Genomic DNA, 16443 nt, shown 5'->3' on the forward strand with positions numbered 1-16443 from the left:
GGTGAATTTAAAGGTAAAATAATACTTTTAATAGACAACCATTGTCGTGTTTAGTGTTGTTGTCCTTCCCCCAAAACTATGATTAGCTATGGTTAGTCTACGTATGTTGTGAAAGAAGTTCAACATAAATAATAAAGTTTTTGCATTGAATCGCGTAAGTATAAATGTGTCGTTAACCCACCACCACCCGACAGCCAATGAGTAAGGTTTGTCACGTAAACAAAACGTGCCAATTAGTTACTACAGCACACCTGTGTGTTGGAGAGGAAACCCACAGCATTTATACTTGAGCACCGTGACATTTCGCTGGTGATTACAACAAGCTTCATCAGGCGATTTGCCAGAATTTGTGAAGAAGTCTTCCTGCTCGCGGTCTTAAATAGGGCAAGATTATGTCATCGCTGTGATCCTATCAGGTTCAAAGGCCAGAGGGGGATTCATTGTAACCATACACATGTAAAAATTGTCCATGTTAAAATACGCAGTACATATAACGACACATTTACATTTATGCGACCTAATCCGAAAGCCATCACAATACTAACTCGGCATCTGGAAGAGGCACACAGACAATATGGCGATTGATGTCCTTGGCGGTAGTGGTGGTAGTGACCACTGGCGCTACTAACATTAGACCCAGAGACTTGCACTCTCCCATATATTTACGCGAAAAAACCTACAGGCTTACTTTGGATCCATAGACTATCGTAGATCCCAAAGGATGAACATTATAATGAAAGACTTGCACTGAGCCCACAGGTGAACATTGGACCCCTGAGATTTAACTTGGCGAAGACCCCGGGGCCGGCTCAGGACACGCTGGCGGGACTACGTCGCTATGCTAGCCTGGAAATGCCTGGGAATTCCCCAGGAACAGCGAGAGTCTGTGTATAGTAGTATATAGTTTATAGTAGTGGAGTGTAGTAGTGTATAGTGTAGTGTATATTAGTGTAGTGTATAGTAGTGTATAGTAGTGTATAATGTGTATAGTGTCGTATATAGTATAGTGTTGAGTAGTAGTGTACAGTAGTGTAATTTATAGTGTTGTAGTGTATAGTATTGTATGTGTATAGTGTATATAGTCTATAATGTAGTGTATAGTATAGTGTACAGTAGTGTAGTTTATAGTGTAGTAGTGTATACATTTTGACAAAGCTTTCGTGACTGCAGGAATTCATATTGTTTGTGTCTTTCGGTAAAGCCACGTAGATACAAAAAATATATAACAATATCACGTATCGATCAGTTGTGTTGCGATCGAAACGTCGTGATATTGTTATTATTTTATTTTTCTATCTACGTGGCTTTACCGAAAGACCCAAAGAAAATAGTAGTGCATAGTAGTGTCGTGTACTGTACAGTGTAGTAGTGTATAGTAGTGTAGTAGAGGTGGGAGTCTGTCGCCAGGGAAAGGGAGGTCTGGACCGCCCTACTCAACATGTTGCCGCCGCGACCCTCGCCAGGAAAAGCGGACTGTGAAACGAACGAAACGAAAGATTTAACACAGATATCCATAAATTAACAATGAATTGAAAAACCTACCGGTTTTTACCCTTTTGGGTCTCATCGGCAGTTAGGCTTGGGAGAGAATATTTACCACATTCTCTGGGAAGATACTAAGATAGATCCCAAACTTGGGCCCGGTGTCATTAAAGTTGGACACATTCGGTCAGTCGCAACCAAATGATCCATAACATTGTGCTTAAAATATTTACGATTCCAACTTCGCTTACTCGGGCAGGAAAGCCTGACCAGCCTCAACTCTTTCTTTTAAGGGTCCTACATTTTTGGTGGCGGTGGAAGGGGGGGCAATGCTGACGCTGTTGTTTGTCATTCCATTTGCAGGTCATGTTCAGCATTTGTGATGTTTGACCAAACCCAGTTCGACATCGTGCGAGCACGCGCGCGTGGCTTTCGCCATGGGAGGAAACGACGAAGAACGAGAGGGGCGGAAGCAGAGAAAACAAAGTTTGCACAGAATGGGAACCTGCCAGTTGGGAGTCGACCGCTGCGCCGAAATAATGCACACAACCGATGGGAACAAGTCTGGACAGGCAGCACCAGGGCCCCCTCTCGCATTTGCGAGGCACGGCGAATAGCCGATATTAGTGGCCTCTCGGGGTGATGAGCGTGGGGGCGTGGCTATGACGGAGGCGGCTTCCACTCGTCCACACTTGCGCACTTTGAACAACTTCACGCTCTGCCACTGTTTTTCCGACTGCCGATTTCCGCAGGCAAGCTCCACCTCGTCTCACAAAAACACACGCGGCCGGCCATTCTCAGCTCCCCGCATCAGAGGAAAACAAAAAAATCATCACCCCAGCAGAATGTGTCATTGAGGAGTACCGCATCGTGCGGTCGGAGGTAGGGTGGCCGCAGTTGCAACACTCGCAGGCAAGATGGTCTTGGGACTCCACGTATGTTCACCCGCTGTTCTGCATGGGTTTCCTCCAATCGCTATACAAAGACAAGGATTCCCGCCATATAGTCTTAACAGCCTGTTGGGGCAGGTGCTGTCCACGAGCAGCACCAATGAAGGCCAGCACCCCAGGTACTTATTTGAGGCAGTCGAGGGGAGGCCCAGGACCGGTTCAGACAATCGTCACTGGTATTGGCCATGAGCGGGTATCGAACTCGGGTCGCCGGGTTGGTAGTGCAACGCGCTAACAGCCACAAGGCCAGTTGCCCACACACAATGTCATTGGCATTGGTCAAAACATCCCAGTGCTGAAAATGTAACTTCAAATGTATCAATTGGGATCACACGCAGCAGCGGCAGCATCGCCTCCCTACTGCAAACACAACCTTGACAGCACCCTTTAAAAAAAAAGTTGGGGCTCCGTAAAAAGCTTTTCAGGGAAAATAACAATTGCACACAATATGGTAGTATCTGTGCACACAAATACACCCACGCATACAAAGATCCCCCGTACTGTCTTAAGACTGTTGGGGCAAGTGCTGTTAGTAAGCACTTATGAAGTCCAAAACGTCACACGTGGGGTTGGGTGGCCAGCACCACGCCCGGCTGCCTTTGTCTCTGAAGTGGCGGCGTTCACGACACACCGCACCAAGTACGAATTTGAGGCAGTCGACCTACGGTAGACCCAGGATCAATTCAGATAATCGTCACCTGGGGTTGGCCGTGAGCGTGAATTGAACTGGAGTCGCGGTAGTCCGTATCGGAGCGTGCTAACCGCTGCAACTACAGCTCCCAATCATATGTAATGTGAGCAAGGATTGAGGGGGGGCGGAGTCTGGGTCACGTGAGGAGAGGGAGGAGTTAGGGTCACGTTGGGGAGAGGATTTAGGGAGAGAACCGGAAGGGGAACGGGGAGTTGAGACGGAGTGAAACAGGAGGAGGCCACGCTGGGCAGTACGGGGAGAGTGGCGCGGTCGCCACGCGGTGGGAGACGTCGGCACCATCAGCCATCGGTGTCAGGATGCAGAGGGCTAGCGAGCAGTGGAAGGCTAGCCTCAGAGCGGAGCAGCAGTGAAGCTGCAGAACGAGCAGCAGAGTGGCTGTGGAGTGATCATCGGGAGAGACGCCGTGTGAACGAGATTCTACGAACCCAAATAAAGGACAACAGAGATCGACATTGAGAAAGAGTCCTTTATTACACATACATAAATCATGACAAGATCCCCACACACACTCTCCCCCACACACTCCACATTCTCACACAAACTAAATATAATTTGGTGAAATTATGCAAAAGTTTAATTGATTTTTCTCTTCTTCCAAAAGTCACTTCCGGGGGGGGGGGGGGAGAAATCACGAGGCCCCCCACAGTCAAGCCCGTGCCGAGCTGCGACAGAGTACCGGGGCAACGAGCGCTCGTGAGCAAGCAGACTATTGAGTTGACAGAGTGAGGCAAGTTGAGCGAGTCTGGGTGGGTGAATGTGCGAGGCGTGTGCGCGTATATTGAACTGGGGGGGGGGGGGGGGGGGTGTACCCTACTATTATGACAACTTGGCAGGGCCCTCTGGAAAAGCAGTCTTGAGACACAGCGAGGTCTTTCCTGGGTAAACAAGTGTCTTCATGCTAATCATGAGTGTGGCAGAGAATATGCGTGTCTATGTATATATGTGGGGCATAAAAAAACTAAATTGGGTTATCATCTGGACGACAGATCTTATAGTAGCTTACTGCATGGTACGGTATGTGTGTGTATGCACCGTATGTAGCCAACCGTGATAATCAGAGGTTGCTAGGGAAGGACAACAAACTAAAGACAAAAAGTGGTTCTAAAGAAATGAGATTACAATCTAGGTGATGATTTTAAAGTGCATAGCTCCAGTGGCTTCCTAATACCGGAAAGAAGAGTGTTCCAGATGGCCGTTGAAGCACTTTTGAAAGCACACGATGCGGTGGCCATCTTTGTTCCATGGTTAGCCAAAAGCCCCTGTGAGGGTAACCGGAGTTTGCGCGATAGTTTATACTCCTTGACGAGGTCGGCAAGCTATTGTGGTTCATCTGTGGCAAGCACTTTTTGTGCAATGAGTGCGACCTTATAATGTATTCTTTCGGCAACCGGAGGCCACTGCAGGTGTGTAGATTTCAAACTCATTTCTGCGGTGGCGCGTTTAACTACACATTTTTACGCGATCTAACCCTAGAAAAGCTATATTATGGATGATATTGGTCTCGAAAGCCAACATGTTAAACTCATTTCTTTAAAATTGCTTTTTGTGTTTAGATTTTTGTCCTCCCACGCATCTCGAATTAAGAGTGGTTGGCTACGTACAGTGCGAAAGACGTTAAACACACATACGTGTGTGTACGTATGCCAGCCATGCGTACGTATGCCAGCCGTGTGTAAGTATGCCAGCCGTTGCGTACGTATGCCAGCCGCGAGTGCTGGCAGCCATGTGGGTTGCGTTGAGCGCTGGCCTCTCAGGCGGCCTCCTCCTCGCCCTCCTCCTCGAACTCTCCCTCCTCCTCGGCCGTGGCGTCCTGGTATTGCTGGTACTCTGAGACAAGGTCGTTCATGTTGCTCTCCGCCTCGGTGAACTCCATCTCGTCCATGCCCTCGCCCGTGTACCAGTGCAGGAAGGCCTTGCGGCGGAACATGGCCGTGAACTGCTCGGAGATTCGCTTGAACAGCTCCTGCACACGCAAAGGGGTGTGGGGGGGGAGAGACGCGGGGAGACACGGGGAGAGACATGAAGATACAATCAGACACGGGGACTTTGCGGGACACGAAGAGTAAACGCAGTGAGGCATGGTGATCATCATTATCATCACGATCCATGGGCAGATAGCCCATAGTAGGTGTGTCCACTGCACATTTTGTTATTTATTTCCACTTTCCTCTGTCTTGTAGTGCCAAAAAACTTCAGTAGTGCCACATCTTTCTGCAACCGATCTCTTAATGTCGTCGTCAAGCCATTCTGAGTCTGTTAGGTCTTCTCCTCTATCCGGTTCCTTCCATGTTCCCGAACAACAACAAGACACTTGTAATTCTTCTGTTGTTGTCCATCCTACATCTGTGTGTCCCAATAGTTGTCAGTTTCCTTCTCATGACTGCCTGCATCATCATCAGGTTGTTGTCTTCTTCTTCTACGTGCAACCTTCTTATTGTACGTTGGGCACTCTTTGGGTCCAGTTTAGACGCAGCAGCATCCTCCTGTGGCAGCGACACATTTCAAGTGGCGATACATCTCAGCAAAGCCTCACCGAGTCTCAAGAGGGGGGGGGGGGGGGGGAGGCCCTGCCAAGTTGTTTCAGTGGGAGGTGATGTAGCTATTGAGTAATTTGCAGGTAAAACTCCAGCACTGGGATATTTGGCCGATAAGTTACATTTCATTGTTTTGTTTCAATTCAGGAAGAAACCAAGAGGAAACGCTTGCAGAACGTGGGGAGAATGTAACAACTCCATGCAGAATGTCGCCCGATACAGGAATCAAACCCGACAGTGACAGCACTGTACCACCCCCTCCCCTCATCTCCCCCCTCCCCCTCCCCTCATCTCCCTTTCCCCTCCCCTCATCTCCCTTTCCCCTCATCTCCCTTCCCCCTCCCCTCATCTCCCTTTCCCCTTCCCGCCCTCTCACCTGGATGGCCGTGCTGTTGCCAATGAAGGTGGCTGACATCTTGAGGCCCCGGGGTGGGATGTCGCACACGGCCGTCTTCACGTTGTTGGGGATCCACTCGACGAAGTAGCTGCTGTTCTTGTTCTGCACGTTCAGCATCTGCTCGTCCACCTCCTTCATGGACATGCGGCCGCGGAAGATGGCGGCCACCGTCAGGTAGCGGCCGTGCCGCGGGTCACACGCCGCCATCATGTTCTTGGCGTCGAACATCTGCTGGGTGAGCTCGGGCACGGTGAGCGCGCGGTACTGCTGCGAGCCGCGGCTGGTGAGCGGCGCGAAGCCCGGCATGAAGAAGTGCAGGCGAGGGAAGGGCACCATGTTGACGGCGAGCTTGCGCAGGTCGGCGTTGAGCTGGCCCGGGAAGCGCAGGCAGGTGGTGACGCCGCTCATGGTGGCCGACACCAGGTGGTTGAGGTCGCCGTACGTGGGCGTCGTGAGCTTGAGGGTGCGGAAGCAGATGTCGTAGAGCGCCTCGTTGTCGATGCAGTACGTCTCGTCTGTGTTCTCCACCAGCTGGTGCACCGACAGCGTCGCGTTGTACGGTTCCACCACCGTGTCAGACACCTGCGGGGAGGGAATGGAGTGGGAGATTGAGGGGACGAGCGAGTGGCTTGGTGAGGGTCCGGGTGAGCGAGTAGTTGGGTGGACAAGTCTGAGGATGCAGGAGCTCACGGCCAGGGAGTCATAGGCAGTGCTCGTGTGTAAAGTCGAGCATCAGGGCCACTTCTGTAGTCTCCTTATCCTCCATCTACTCCGCTGGTGCCCCTCAACTTGAGAGCACCACGCTCAACGTGTTCATCATGCGGCTGGGGTGATTACCAGTTTTGTCATCATGGCGGAGCCCGCGGCCCTCTGGAACCCGCTCTCCTGGTGCCCCTCACCTTGGAGAACACCACACTGAAGGTGTTCATGATGCAGTTGGGGTTATAGTATCAGTACTATAGGACGATAGTACTGATACTTGTACTATCGTCTTACCTTGGGGGAGGGCACCACACTGAAGGTGTTCATGATGCGGTCGGGGTATTCCTCGCGGATCTTGCTGATGAGCAGGGTGCCCATGCCCGAGCCGGTGCCGCCGCCCAGCGAGTGCGTCAGCTGGAAGCCCTGCAGGCAGTCGCAGCTCTCCGCCTCTTTGCGCACCACGTCCAGCACCGAGTCCACCAACTCCGCTCCCTCCGTGTAGTGGCCCTTGGCCCAGTTGTTGCCCGCACCCGTGTGCCCTGGGATGCACGGGGACAGGGGAGGAGGGGGAGGCAGTAGTTCAGGTGAGGGGAGCATAGTTTGTTTATCTATATATATATAAAGGCAGAGTTGTGATTATGCGTGTCTGTTCAAAATGTTTAGCGTACTTCCCGACATGCAACAAACTTGAAATTTGCCATGTGGGTACTTTCCAGACTGTACACCATGCAAAAATTATTAAAATACACTTGTGGTTTTTTTTTGGGGGGGGGGAGCTCAATAATGCATATATATTTTGCACGGCAAGTGAGCTTGGGCGTCAAATCTGTCACGTGACCCGCGCATGTGGAAGCGTAACGCATTGTAGTGTAGTGGTTATCGTGCCGCGCTACGAACCCGGCGACCCGAGTTCGATTATTTTAACCGCTCCTGGGCCTCCCCTAGGTCGACTCAGCCTCAAACGAGTAACTGCTGTGGTGTGTGAGCATCGCCACTGGGGAGACAAAGGTGGCCAGGCGTGGTGAATCCAAGTCCCGGGCGAAGCCGGGTAGTAAAGATAGTATATATTTATAACTAAATTTTTTTTCTATTCTGGCTGAGGGTTTCCTGCATATCGAAAATAATAGTAGAATAAATATGCCCAAACCTGCTGCAGGGCTGCATTGTGGCAGAGAGATTGTAGTTCCACGTTTAACCAACCTACACTGACTGGCACGGTGAAGTATGGTCAAACAATCCCCTTGAACAACAATGGGGAAACCTTTATCCAGCAAAGCTGTGCTTTGAACTATAAACTCTTTTTTTATCTTACTAGGTAAGACCCACTGAGCTAGAGAGATGTTTTTCAGAAGGGACCTGGCTATCACAAATGATAGCTCAACGAAGCGGCTTATGTGGAAATGTATAGCAGCCAAATACTCTAAACGCATGATGTTTATTCTAAATGTGGAAGGAAAACCGCAGGACCCGGAGAAAAATCCACGGAACCACGGGGAGAGAGAGATGCAAACTCCAAAAATACTGTACAACAGGCATCATCAGGGTCGGGATCAAACTCACGACCTCCTGTATATCAAGTAAGGTAGTTAACATCTCGCCACAGTGGCAACATATAACAGACTTAGAATTTGCATGAACGGTAAAGAAGCGATTCACAAACATTTTGTCCAGAAATAAAAAAGACACAAATTTACTTTTAAAACCTCACGACGATTATTCAGGAGGGTCCTGCCAAATCTTCGCAGTAGAGGGGCGATGTTGCCACTGCGCGTGATCTTAAGAAAGTGACTTCATGCGCTGGGTTGAGTGAGATGTGACTTAATCGGAAAGGGAAAGGGTTAAGAATCTCACCGAACACGAAGTTGTCTGGCCGGAACATCTGTCCCTGAGGTCCGGATCTCACAGCATCCATTGTGCCGGGCTCCAGATCCACCATAATCGCACGCGGCACGTATTTCCCTCCTGTGCGGAGCCCGGAGGGGGTGGGGGTGGTGAGGGTGGGTGGAGATGGTGCAGTAGTGACGCGATCATGGCACTGTAGGGGAGGAGATTCTACCATCTCACACCAGGGTAATGTTTTCATTGACAAAGTCAGTAATGGTAATATCTGTCAAAGTGTTCAATTGAAGTCTTGAATGATTCCTCATCTCCATGCCTATCACCGTTGCCTATCACCGTTGCCTATGACCGTTGCCTATGACCGTTTGCCATCCCCAGCGCCTCTCACCAGACGCCTCGTTGTAGTAGACGTTGATCCTCTCAAGCTGTGTGGCCGAGTCTCCCGCATAATCGCCCGTGGGGTCGATCCCATGCTCCTCACTGATCACCTCCCAGAACTGAGACGTGTGGGGGGAGACAGGCACACATACATGGAGACAAGAAGAGAGATATATATGGGGAGACGGGGGGAGTGCAGATGTCTGTTTGTGAGCATAAGGGTCTATGCGAGTCATTGGCGACGGGGCACTACGGTCCCGGGATGTTAACTACCTCAACTGGTATTCAGGCAGTCGTGGGTTCGATCCAAACCCTAACGCCTGTATATTTGGAGTGTGTATGGTTCTCCCCGTGGTCGTGTGGATTTTTCTCAGGGTCCTCTGATTTTCCCCTCCACATTTACAATCAATGTGCATTGAGGTTATTTGGCTGCTATATATTAACAAGTGATAAGCAACTTCATTAGGGCTATCATTTGTGGAACAGGTCACTTCTGAAATAAAGATATACAACTCAGTGGGCCTTACCTAGTAAAATACAATTTATATTTTCGTTTCTAATTGTTATAGTGAAGGCTATCACGAAGAAAGAAGGCACTATGTTTAAAAAACACGGTGTGTAGTACTTTCACAGTCGGTGAGATAATGCTGCCGTTTAAAATCTCAGCCAAGTAATCTGCAGTGCATTTTCTTTTTTAAACTTAATCAAATTTGGACCCTGATGCTGGCACAATGGCGTCCTCATTGCGACATCACGGGATGTTTAACGCCCATTGCGATGCATTTACTCTTTAGGTTAATACACCCGGCAGCTTTAACCAAGGCAGCCTGCCAGATGTGGACCATAAATCAAAACCAAACCAAGCTGTTTTATTTTATTTTGGAAGGTAAGGCCCACTGAGCTATATCGCTCTTTATTCAGAAGCAACCTGGCCGCAAATTATAGCACAACGAATCAAAGTGGCTTATCATCATATGGAAATTTATAGCAGCCAAATACTCTAATCGTATGATTTCGATTCTAAACGGATGGAAACCTGGAGGATCCGGAGAAAAACCACGTGACCACAGGGAGAACGTGCACACTCCATATATACAGCAGGCATCGTTAGGATCAAGATCAGACCTGCGACCTCCTTTATACCAGGCAAGGTAGTTAACATCTCTGAAACGACGAACACGCTGCTACCAGGCCACATCAATGAGCTCAGGACAGACGAACCCATGAATGAGCTCCCTTTTCGAGTCCACAGAAACAAAACGTTGTGTCTATTTAAACCGAATGTTTAGTTCCGTATAAAATCAATCACAACTCCAAAGAGTGTGAAAAATGCGTTTTTAAATATATCTACGAATTAAACACGCGCATTGACGAGACGAGACAACGGCGGAGTTGTTTGTGAGATGAATGGTAATGAGACGAATAATGCCATCTATTTATTCCAGGACAGCCCGTCCTAGTCTAAACTCTTTTTTCAGCAGGGTCCTGCCAAGTTGGCACAGTAGCAGTGGCGATTTTGCTACTGCTGCGTGTGTGTGTGTGATCCCAATAAAGTAATTTGCAGGGAATTATTCAGTAGTAGGATGTTTGGCCAATACGAGTTGCATTGCATGTGCGTGTTTGTTTAGTTGAGCAGCAACCCGGAGAACCCAGATGAAGCCCACGCAGAACGGGGTGAAGAGGGAGATACAAACTCCACAGAGAAAGGTGCGAGAGTTGGGAATCGAACTCAGGCCCCTTCTTGCTGTAAGTCGTGTCACCTGCTGCACTGCCTCTCCGTTGATGGAGTTCAGTCAAGCCGCTCTGGTCAGACAAAACCGCATCACTCAAGTGTGAGTGAGGCACCCAAACTCCGGGGCTTATAACTTACTTTAAAAACTAACAAAAATTCCATTTACCAGATAAGGCTCACTGAGGTGTATAGCGCGTTTTCGAAAAGCAACCTGGCCGTCACAAATGATCGCTCAACGAAGTGGCTTATATGGAAATTTATAGTAGGCAAATACTCTAAACGCACGTTGATTCTAAATGTGGAAGGAAAAACTGGAGGATCCGGAGAAAAATCCACGTGACCACGGAGGAGAGACAAGCACACTCCAAATATGCAGCAGGTGCCAGGGTTGTGATCGAACCCACGACCTCCTCCATGGTGGTGCCCTTGAACCCATACTCCCATAGACATTGACAAAGCCAATATCAACCTCGCCTGTCCTTTAACTTTGTAATAAGTATAGTTGTGTCACTCCACTGCTGGATAACGAGACCCACCCCTCCCCCATGTCACGTGGGGTGTTTTTTGGCCATAACGTCCCGGTGGGTTGGTCAAGGTGGGAAACACAGAAGGGGGCAGAGTAAATGTGATTTTGCCGCACTGATCTCTGCTGCCTACAACGTGGTCCCAAAGCAGCAGCAGCCTATCGCACCCGCCATGCCAGGCGCTCGCCCATCCAAGCACTATGCAGGGTTTTTACAATCCTGCTTAGCTTCCAAGATTGGGCACATTCCTGATGACTTTAGTCAAGGCCCATAAGTTCCCTTCTCTAAAGGAGCTCTCGAGAGCAGCAGTCCGCAACGTTTTAGTGTGCACACCCCTTTTCAACCTCCGAACATTTCGGGCAACACCACATGCTACTACTACGCGTAGTCATTTGAAATTGTACATTTCCTTGGGGAGGATGATATCACTATTGCTTAATCTTTTCCACGGGCCCGCTGTAGTAGCCTCGCAGACCACCAAGGACCGCGGACCACATGTTGGAAACCAACAGCAGCAGCGGTGGTTCTCAAGCGGGGGGAGGGGGGGTACGCAGGCCCCAGGGGGTACGTGGCAATGTCCCAAGGGGGTACCGCGAGGTGATTTATAAATGTGTGAAATTACATCATACATGAGAACGTCATTGCTGAATAATCACGTACGAATCTGCCAATATAAAATCACTCCAATAACATGTAAATACATAAGGTAACATATTCTTAGGTTTTTTCGGTAAAGTCACGTAGGTAAAACATCAAAATTAATGAAAATAAAATAAAATAAAACAAAAATCACGACGTTTCGGAGGCAACACAAGTCTCCGTCATCAGGTGGGACCGTCACAGCCGAATTAGCTGCATCAAGTGAGGCAATGATTCAAGATCTAATCCCTTATAAGCAAGTTGAAGGGGGGAGGAGAGGGGGGGGGGCTCATCAGAATGTGGTAGCCAATGAATAGAAACGTATCGGGAGGGAGGGGGGCGGGGCTCAAAGACAGCACGGAGTGCTCAACACATGACGGCACGGAGTGCTCAACACATGATACACATGATAGACAAAAGAACTAAAATGCCCATGTTTATACCAATGCTGGCTGAACAGTGAAGAGAGTACTGTTAAAAATAACTGGGGATGTTAACACTCGGTAAAGTAAAGTAAAATAGTGCTCTCTTCATTGTTCAGCCAGCATTGGTATAAACAAGGGCATTTTCGTTCTTTTGTCTATCATGTGTATCATGTGTTGAGCACTCCGTGCCGTCATGTGTTGAGCACTCCGTGCTGTCTTTGAGCCCCGCCCCCCTCCCTCCCGATACGTTTCCATTCATTGGCTACCACATTCTGATGAGCCCCCCCCTCTCCTCCCCCCTTCAACTTGCTTATAAGGGATTACATCTTGAATCATTGCCTCACTTTATGCAGCTAATTCGGCTGTGACGGTCCCACCTGATGACGGAGACTTGTGTTGCCTCCGAAACGTCGTGATTTTTGTTTTATTTTATTTTATTTTCATTAATTTTGATGTTTTACCTACGTGACTTTACCGAAAAAACCTAAGAATATGAATCCTTGCAGTCACGAAAGCTTCAAATCTAGAACATAAGGTAACCTAGAACGATATCAAAGACCTTTCTAATCTCATTGATCATAAACAATGTGGCTTACAAGAGTAACCATCAAGCGCCAAAAATTACGTTATGCGTCCGTTTAATTTTTTATTCGCTCGCAGTTACCAGGGTACCTCACAAAACAGACAATTGGTTAAAATACTAATGTTCATTATTCATGCATTTATTTCTCAGATCCATGTTGGGTCAGGCAAGGCGGTACTCGGTTGAAACTAAATTCAACAAAGGGGGGGGGGGGGGTACAAAAGTAGCCAAAAATGGTTGAGAATAACCACTGATCTACAGGGTAGTGCAGATGTCTAGTGACTCCAATTATAATATATTTACCCTTTCTGGCAATAAAAAGTTGTGTTAAGATGTAAAAAAAAAAACTGAAACCTTTTGCAAGGACTCATGTCTGCATTAACTATGGTACATAGTTAATGCCTGGTCCACACCAGAGACAGCTTTCTTTAGAGCCTTGTCTCAAGCAGTTAGACCAGAGGATGGCAAAAGGAGAGCTCTTAACACCTGTTAAGATGATACTGGCAAGAAAGGTCACATTGTAACTGCTCGCCCCGAGATATAAATACCCTGATAGTGGCATTGTTCTTGTGCTGTTCGCCTTTTGGCGTTACGAAAGAGACGCTGTGTTTACTCGAGGCGCAGCCGCGGAAGAGCAAAGCACCGCCATCAGGCGACGAGTCTGCAAATGCCATGTCGCCTGTACACTACACTATACACTACACGACTATCCACTACACTAAGAGTCTGCGCATGACATGCAGAGGCACTGTGTGGGATGGGTTCGAGTTAAGAGTTTTGAAGAATCGGTTATACTTGGTGTTCTGTAATTGTTGTTCGGGGGGAGGGGGGTGTGTCGAGTATTGAGATGCGGTTGTACTGTACTTGGTTTTACCACGGAGGCTTTCGCGACCAATATCATCACTAGTTGGCTGTGTCGGGTGGTGACGGGTTTTAACGACACATTCATATACAGTATTTAGGCGATCTAACCCAAGAAACCCCCATTATGGATGTACTTGGTTGTTGATAAATGATCCACCACAGTTGGTCCGTGTCCTTGTGCAGTGCGTAAATAGTGCATAACGAACCAAGGCATCGCTAACAAATTCCAAATCTTAAGATTCTTTGTATTCTGGATCGAGTTATTGGTCCATCGTTCTGTTAAAGTACGTTTAAAAGTACGCATTGGCGCCCTATAATAGAGGGAATTGCATGGGAAAGAAAATGGAGCCGAACTCCTTTCTCCCATATTATTTTAAAAAAGATAGCAACCCTCACCATACCTGTCCCTAAACTTTTTTTTCCAGGCACCTCTTGCTCCCAGATGTTTGAACTTTCGTTTATTGACCGTGAAATACCCCGTTTGTTAAGATGTGCAACGTTCCTTATTGATCCCTCCCTGCTCGAGTCGTCCTCTGCAATGTTGACGACTTTTGATTTGTTACTGCAGTGGTCATACAGCAGCACGGACCTCCTTTGTATAATGGCTGGGGCTACTCTCTTAACCGGGGGATCACCATCCGTGTCATAAACACTGAATGTAATCACACCGAGATCCATACAATGGAGTTGTGATAACCGGGTTGGTTCTCAAATTAATTCTAGCTAGTTCATGTCCGTGGTCTGGTCACAAAAACCACGATCACGTAAAAAATTATGGCACTGCGCTTTTAATGGACAAATTCCATAGGATAAAAAAAAAGATATATACCGATTTAATGCGTGACCCAGGCGCTACGATAGAGGGGTGGGGGAGTCTGTGGTGGCGTTATGCGACGCATAGAGTCGACCACAAATGGGCACCCCCGAATCAACACTAGAAACACGTAATAAAACAATATTTACAAAATACACACACAGCGTACAACATTTGCCGCTACCGAAGGTGTTACTGAACATCACCAGGATAGTTTTGCTAACAGACATGCGCATACACACGAGAGGCAGCACAATATATTTATTTGTGAATATTGTACATCTAAATGTTTTACTAATATTGTCACTGTGAAACCGTCTTCTTTTAAACCCAATACATGGTGCAACTACAATAATATAAGTTAAAGCCTACACATTACTGCACAGTATACGGGTTAAAAAAAGACTATCCGTAACTATTTCAGTAAAAGTTGAAATCGGTCCTTGCGGTCCCTGGCTGTCGTCGTATGGCAGGCAGGGTGCTAATGAAGGTCGCTGCAAGGGATCCGAGGTAGCTCTGCGTTGTCCGCTTCCGCGGGGGTGCATCATGTGTGCCACAACGCCCCTAAAGAGCCCAATGCGGACACAACTGCTGGGGTGATGTCTACACAGTTACACACGGGACAGACCCGAGTTGAAACCCAGCGAAGTTAAACCCACGTCGATTTTGTTGTAATTTATCAGCCAGCCCGACTTTCAGCGAGCCAGACCAGCAAGCTTAGACCCACCTCCCAGTCCGACTAGTCGAGATTTTACCCTATTACACCAACATTAAATTGGTATAATACTACTGGGAACATGTGACAAAAAAAGAGCTTTATAGCTCATCGGATTCCCCCAGTATAAATACTTTGGTGAAACTGAATGAATGTGGCTTACCTTGGAACCGATTTGATTGCCGCATTGCCCGGCTTGAATATGTACAATTTCACGCATGATTCAGTCTCGGTGCTCGGAACGTCGACCACAAAATTAAAATCTCAACGGTGCCCAACTCTAAGCCTCTCGCCGCGCGATGTGTCGGCTCTCCCTTATATAGCCACTGGCCCCGGATCCCTACGCGGCGTGATGCGGCCCGGAGACGCCCAGGCCGAATTGCACATTCCCAGGCGAGCTCGGGGATGTGTATGTAACCCTCCGCCCGCCCCCTGCCCCCACTCCCAACAATGTAAAAAGTAATAAAATAATGAAATTATCTTACGTCATTTTTATAATAGCTGTTTTGTTAAGTTGATGTTCGCGAATACATAATTACGTGGATTATTGATATGATTTAAATGAGGTCTTAGTTTGAGAAGTTAACTTGTTTTTTTAGTTGTTTGAAGAGTCGTGTTTGTGTTAAGCGAGGGATTATTTTCTGTGTGTGTGAAGCTGCTCTCAGCTGTTCAGTGTCTGGATTGAGCCCAACAGCTGTTACAGTGTTTGGAATGCGTGTGAGTGGGTTACCCAGTCTGGGTTCAGATGACTGTTCGATTGCCGCTCATATGCAACAGCTAGTGACGAATAATCTAAAACCGGCCCTGGTCATCCCCTAGGTCGACTCAGCCTCAAATGAGCAACTGGTGTGGCGTGTAAACATCGCCACTGGGGGAGATAAAGGCGGTCGGGCGAGGTCCTGGTCACCCACCCCCTCGTGTATCGTGCCCGCCTTCATAGGTGCTCGCTAACAGCACTTGCCCTAACAGTCTGTCAAGGTTACACGGGAGAACTTTGTCTTTGTGGAGAGTGGCAGTGCAGTGGTTAGCACGCTGCACTACGAATCCGGCCACCCGAGTTCGAATCCCGTTCACGAACACAAACACCAGTGATGATTATCTGAACCGGTCCTGGGTCACACCTAGGTCGACTCAGCCTCAAATGAGTACCTGG

The 16443-nt window shown here is 48.2% G+C and overlaps 1 protein-coding gene across 1 annotated transcript; it reads right to left on the reverse strand.

The window, feature by feature from the left end:
- Nucleotides 1-3596: 3596 nt before the first annotated feature.
- On the reverse strand, nt 3597-15596 carry LOC144737332 (tubulin beta-4B chain-like). Its single transcript, XM_078619993.1, has 6 exons — nt 15454-15596; nt 9005-9113; nt 8629-8739; nt 7072-7316; nt 6055-6657; nt 3597-5107 (listed from the first exon to the last, which is right to left on the reverse strand). The coding sequence occupies exons 1-6, from the start codon at nt 15508-15510 to the stop codon at nt 4895-4897; spliced, it is 1338 nt and encodes a 445-aa protein (XP_078476119.1). The 5' UTR covers nt 15511-15596; the 3' UTR covers nt 3597-4894.
- Nucleotides 15597-16443: the final 847 nt, after the last annotated feature.

The sequence above is a fragment of the Lampetra planeri genome, chromosome 68, assembly GCF_965212315.1.
Source record: "Lampetra planeri chromosome 68, kcLamPlan1.2.h2, whole genome shotgun sequence".
NCBI lineage: Eukaryota > Metazoa > Chordata > Hyperoartia > Petromyzontiformes > Petromyzontidae > Lampetra > Lampetra planeri.

What these genes read in the sequence shown, in the direction of transcription:
- LOC144737332 (XM_078619993.1), bottom strand. Translation starts at nt 15,510, where the DNA reads ATGCGTGAAATTGTACATATTCAAGCCGGGCAATGCGGCAATCAAATC. An exon ending in GCAATCAAATCGGTTCCAAG is followed by an intron (nt 9,114 to 15,453) that starts GTAAGCCACATT and finishes CACACGTCTCAG; the next exon opens with TTCTGGGAGGTGATCAGTGA. An exon ending in GTGTGGTGCCCTCCCCCAAG is followed by an intron (nt 6,658 to 7,071) that starts GTAAGACGATAG and finishes CCCTCCCCGCAG; the next exon opens with GTGTCTGACACGGTGGTGGA.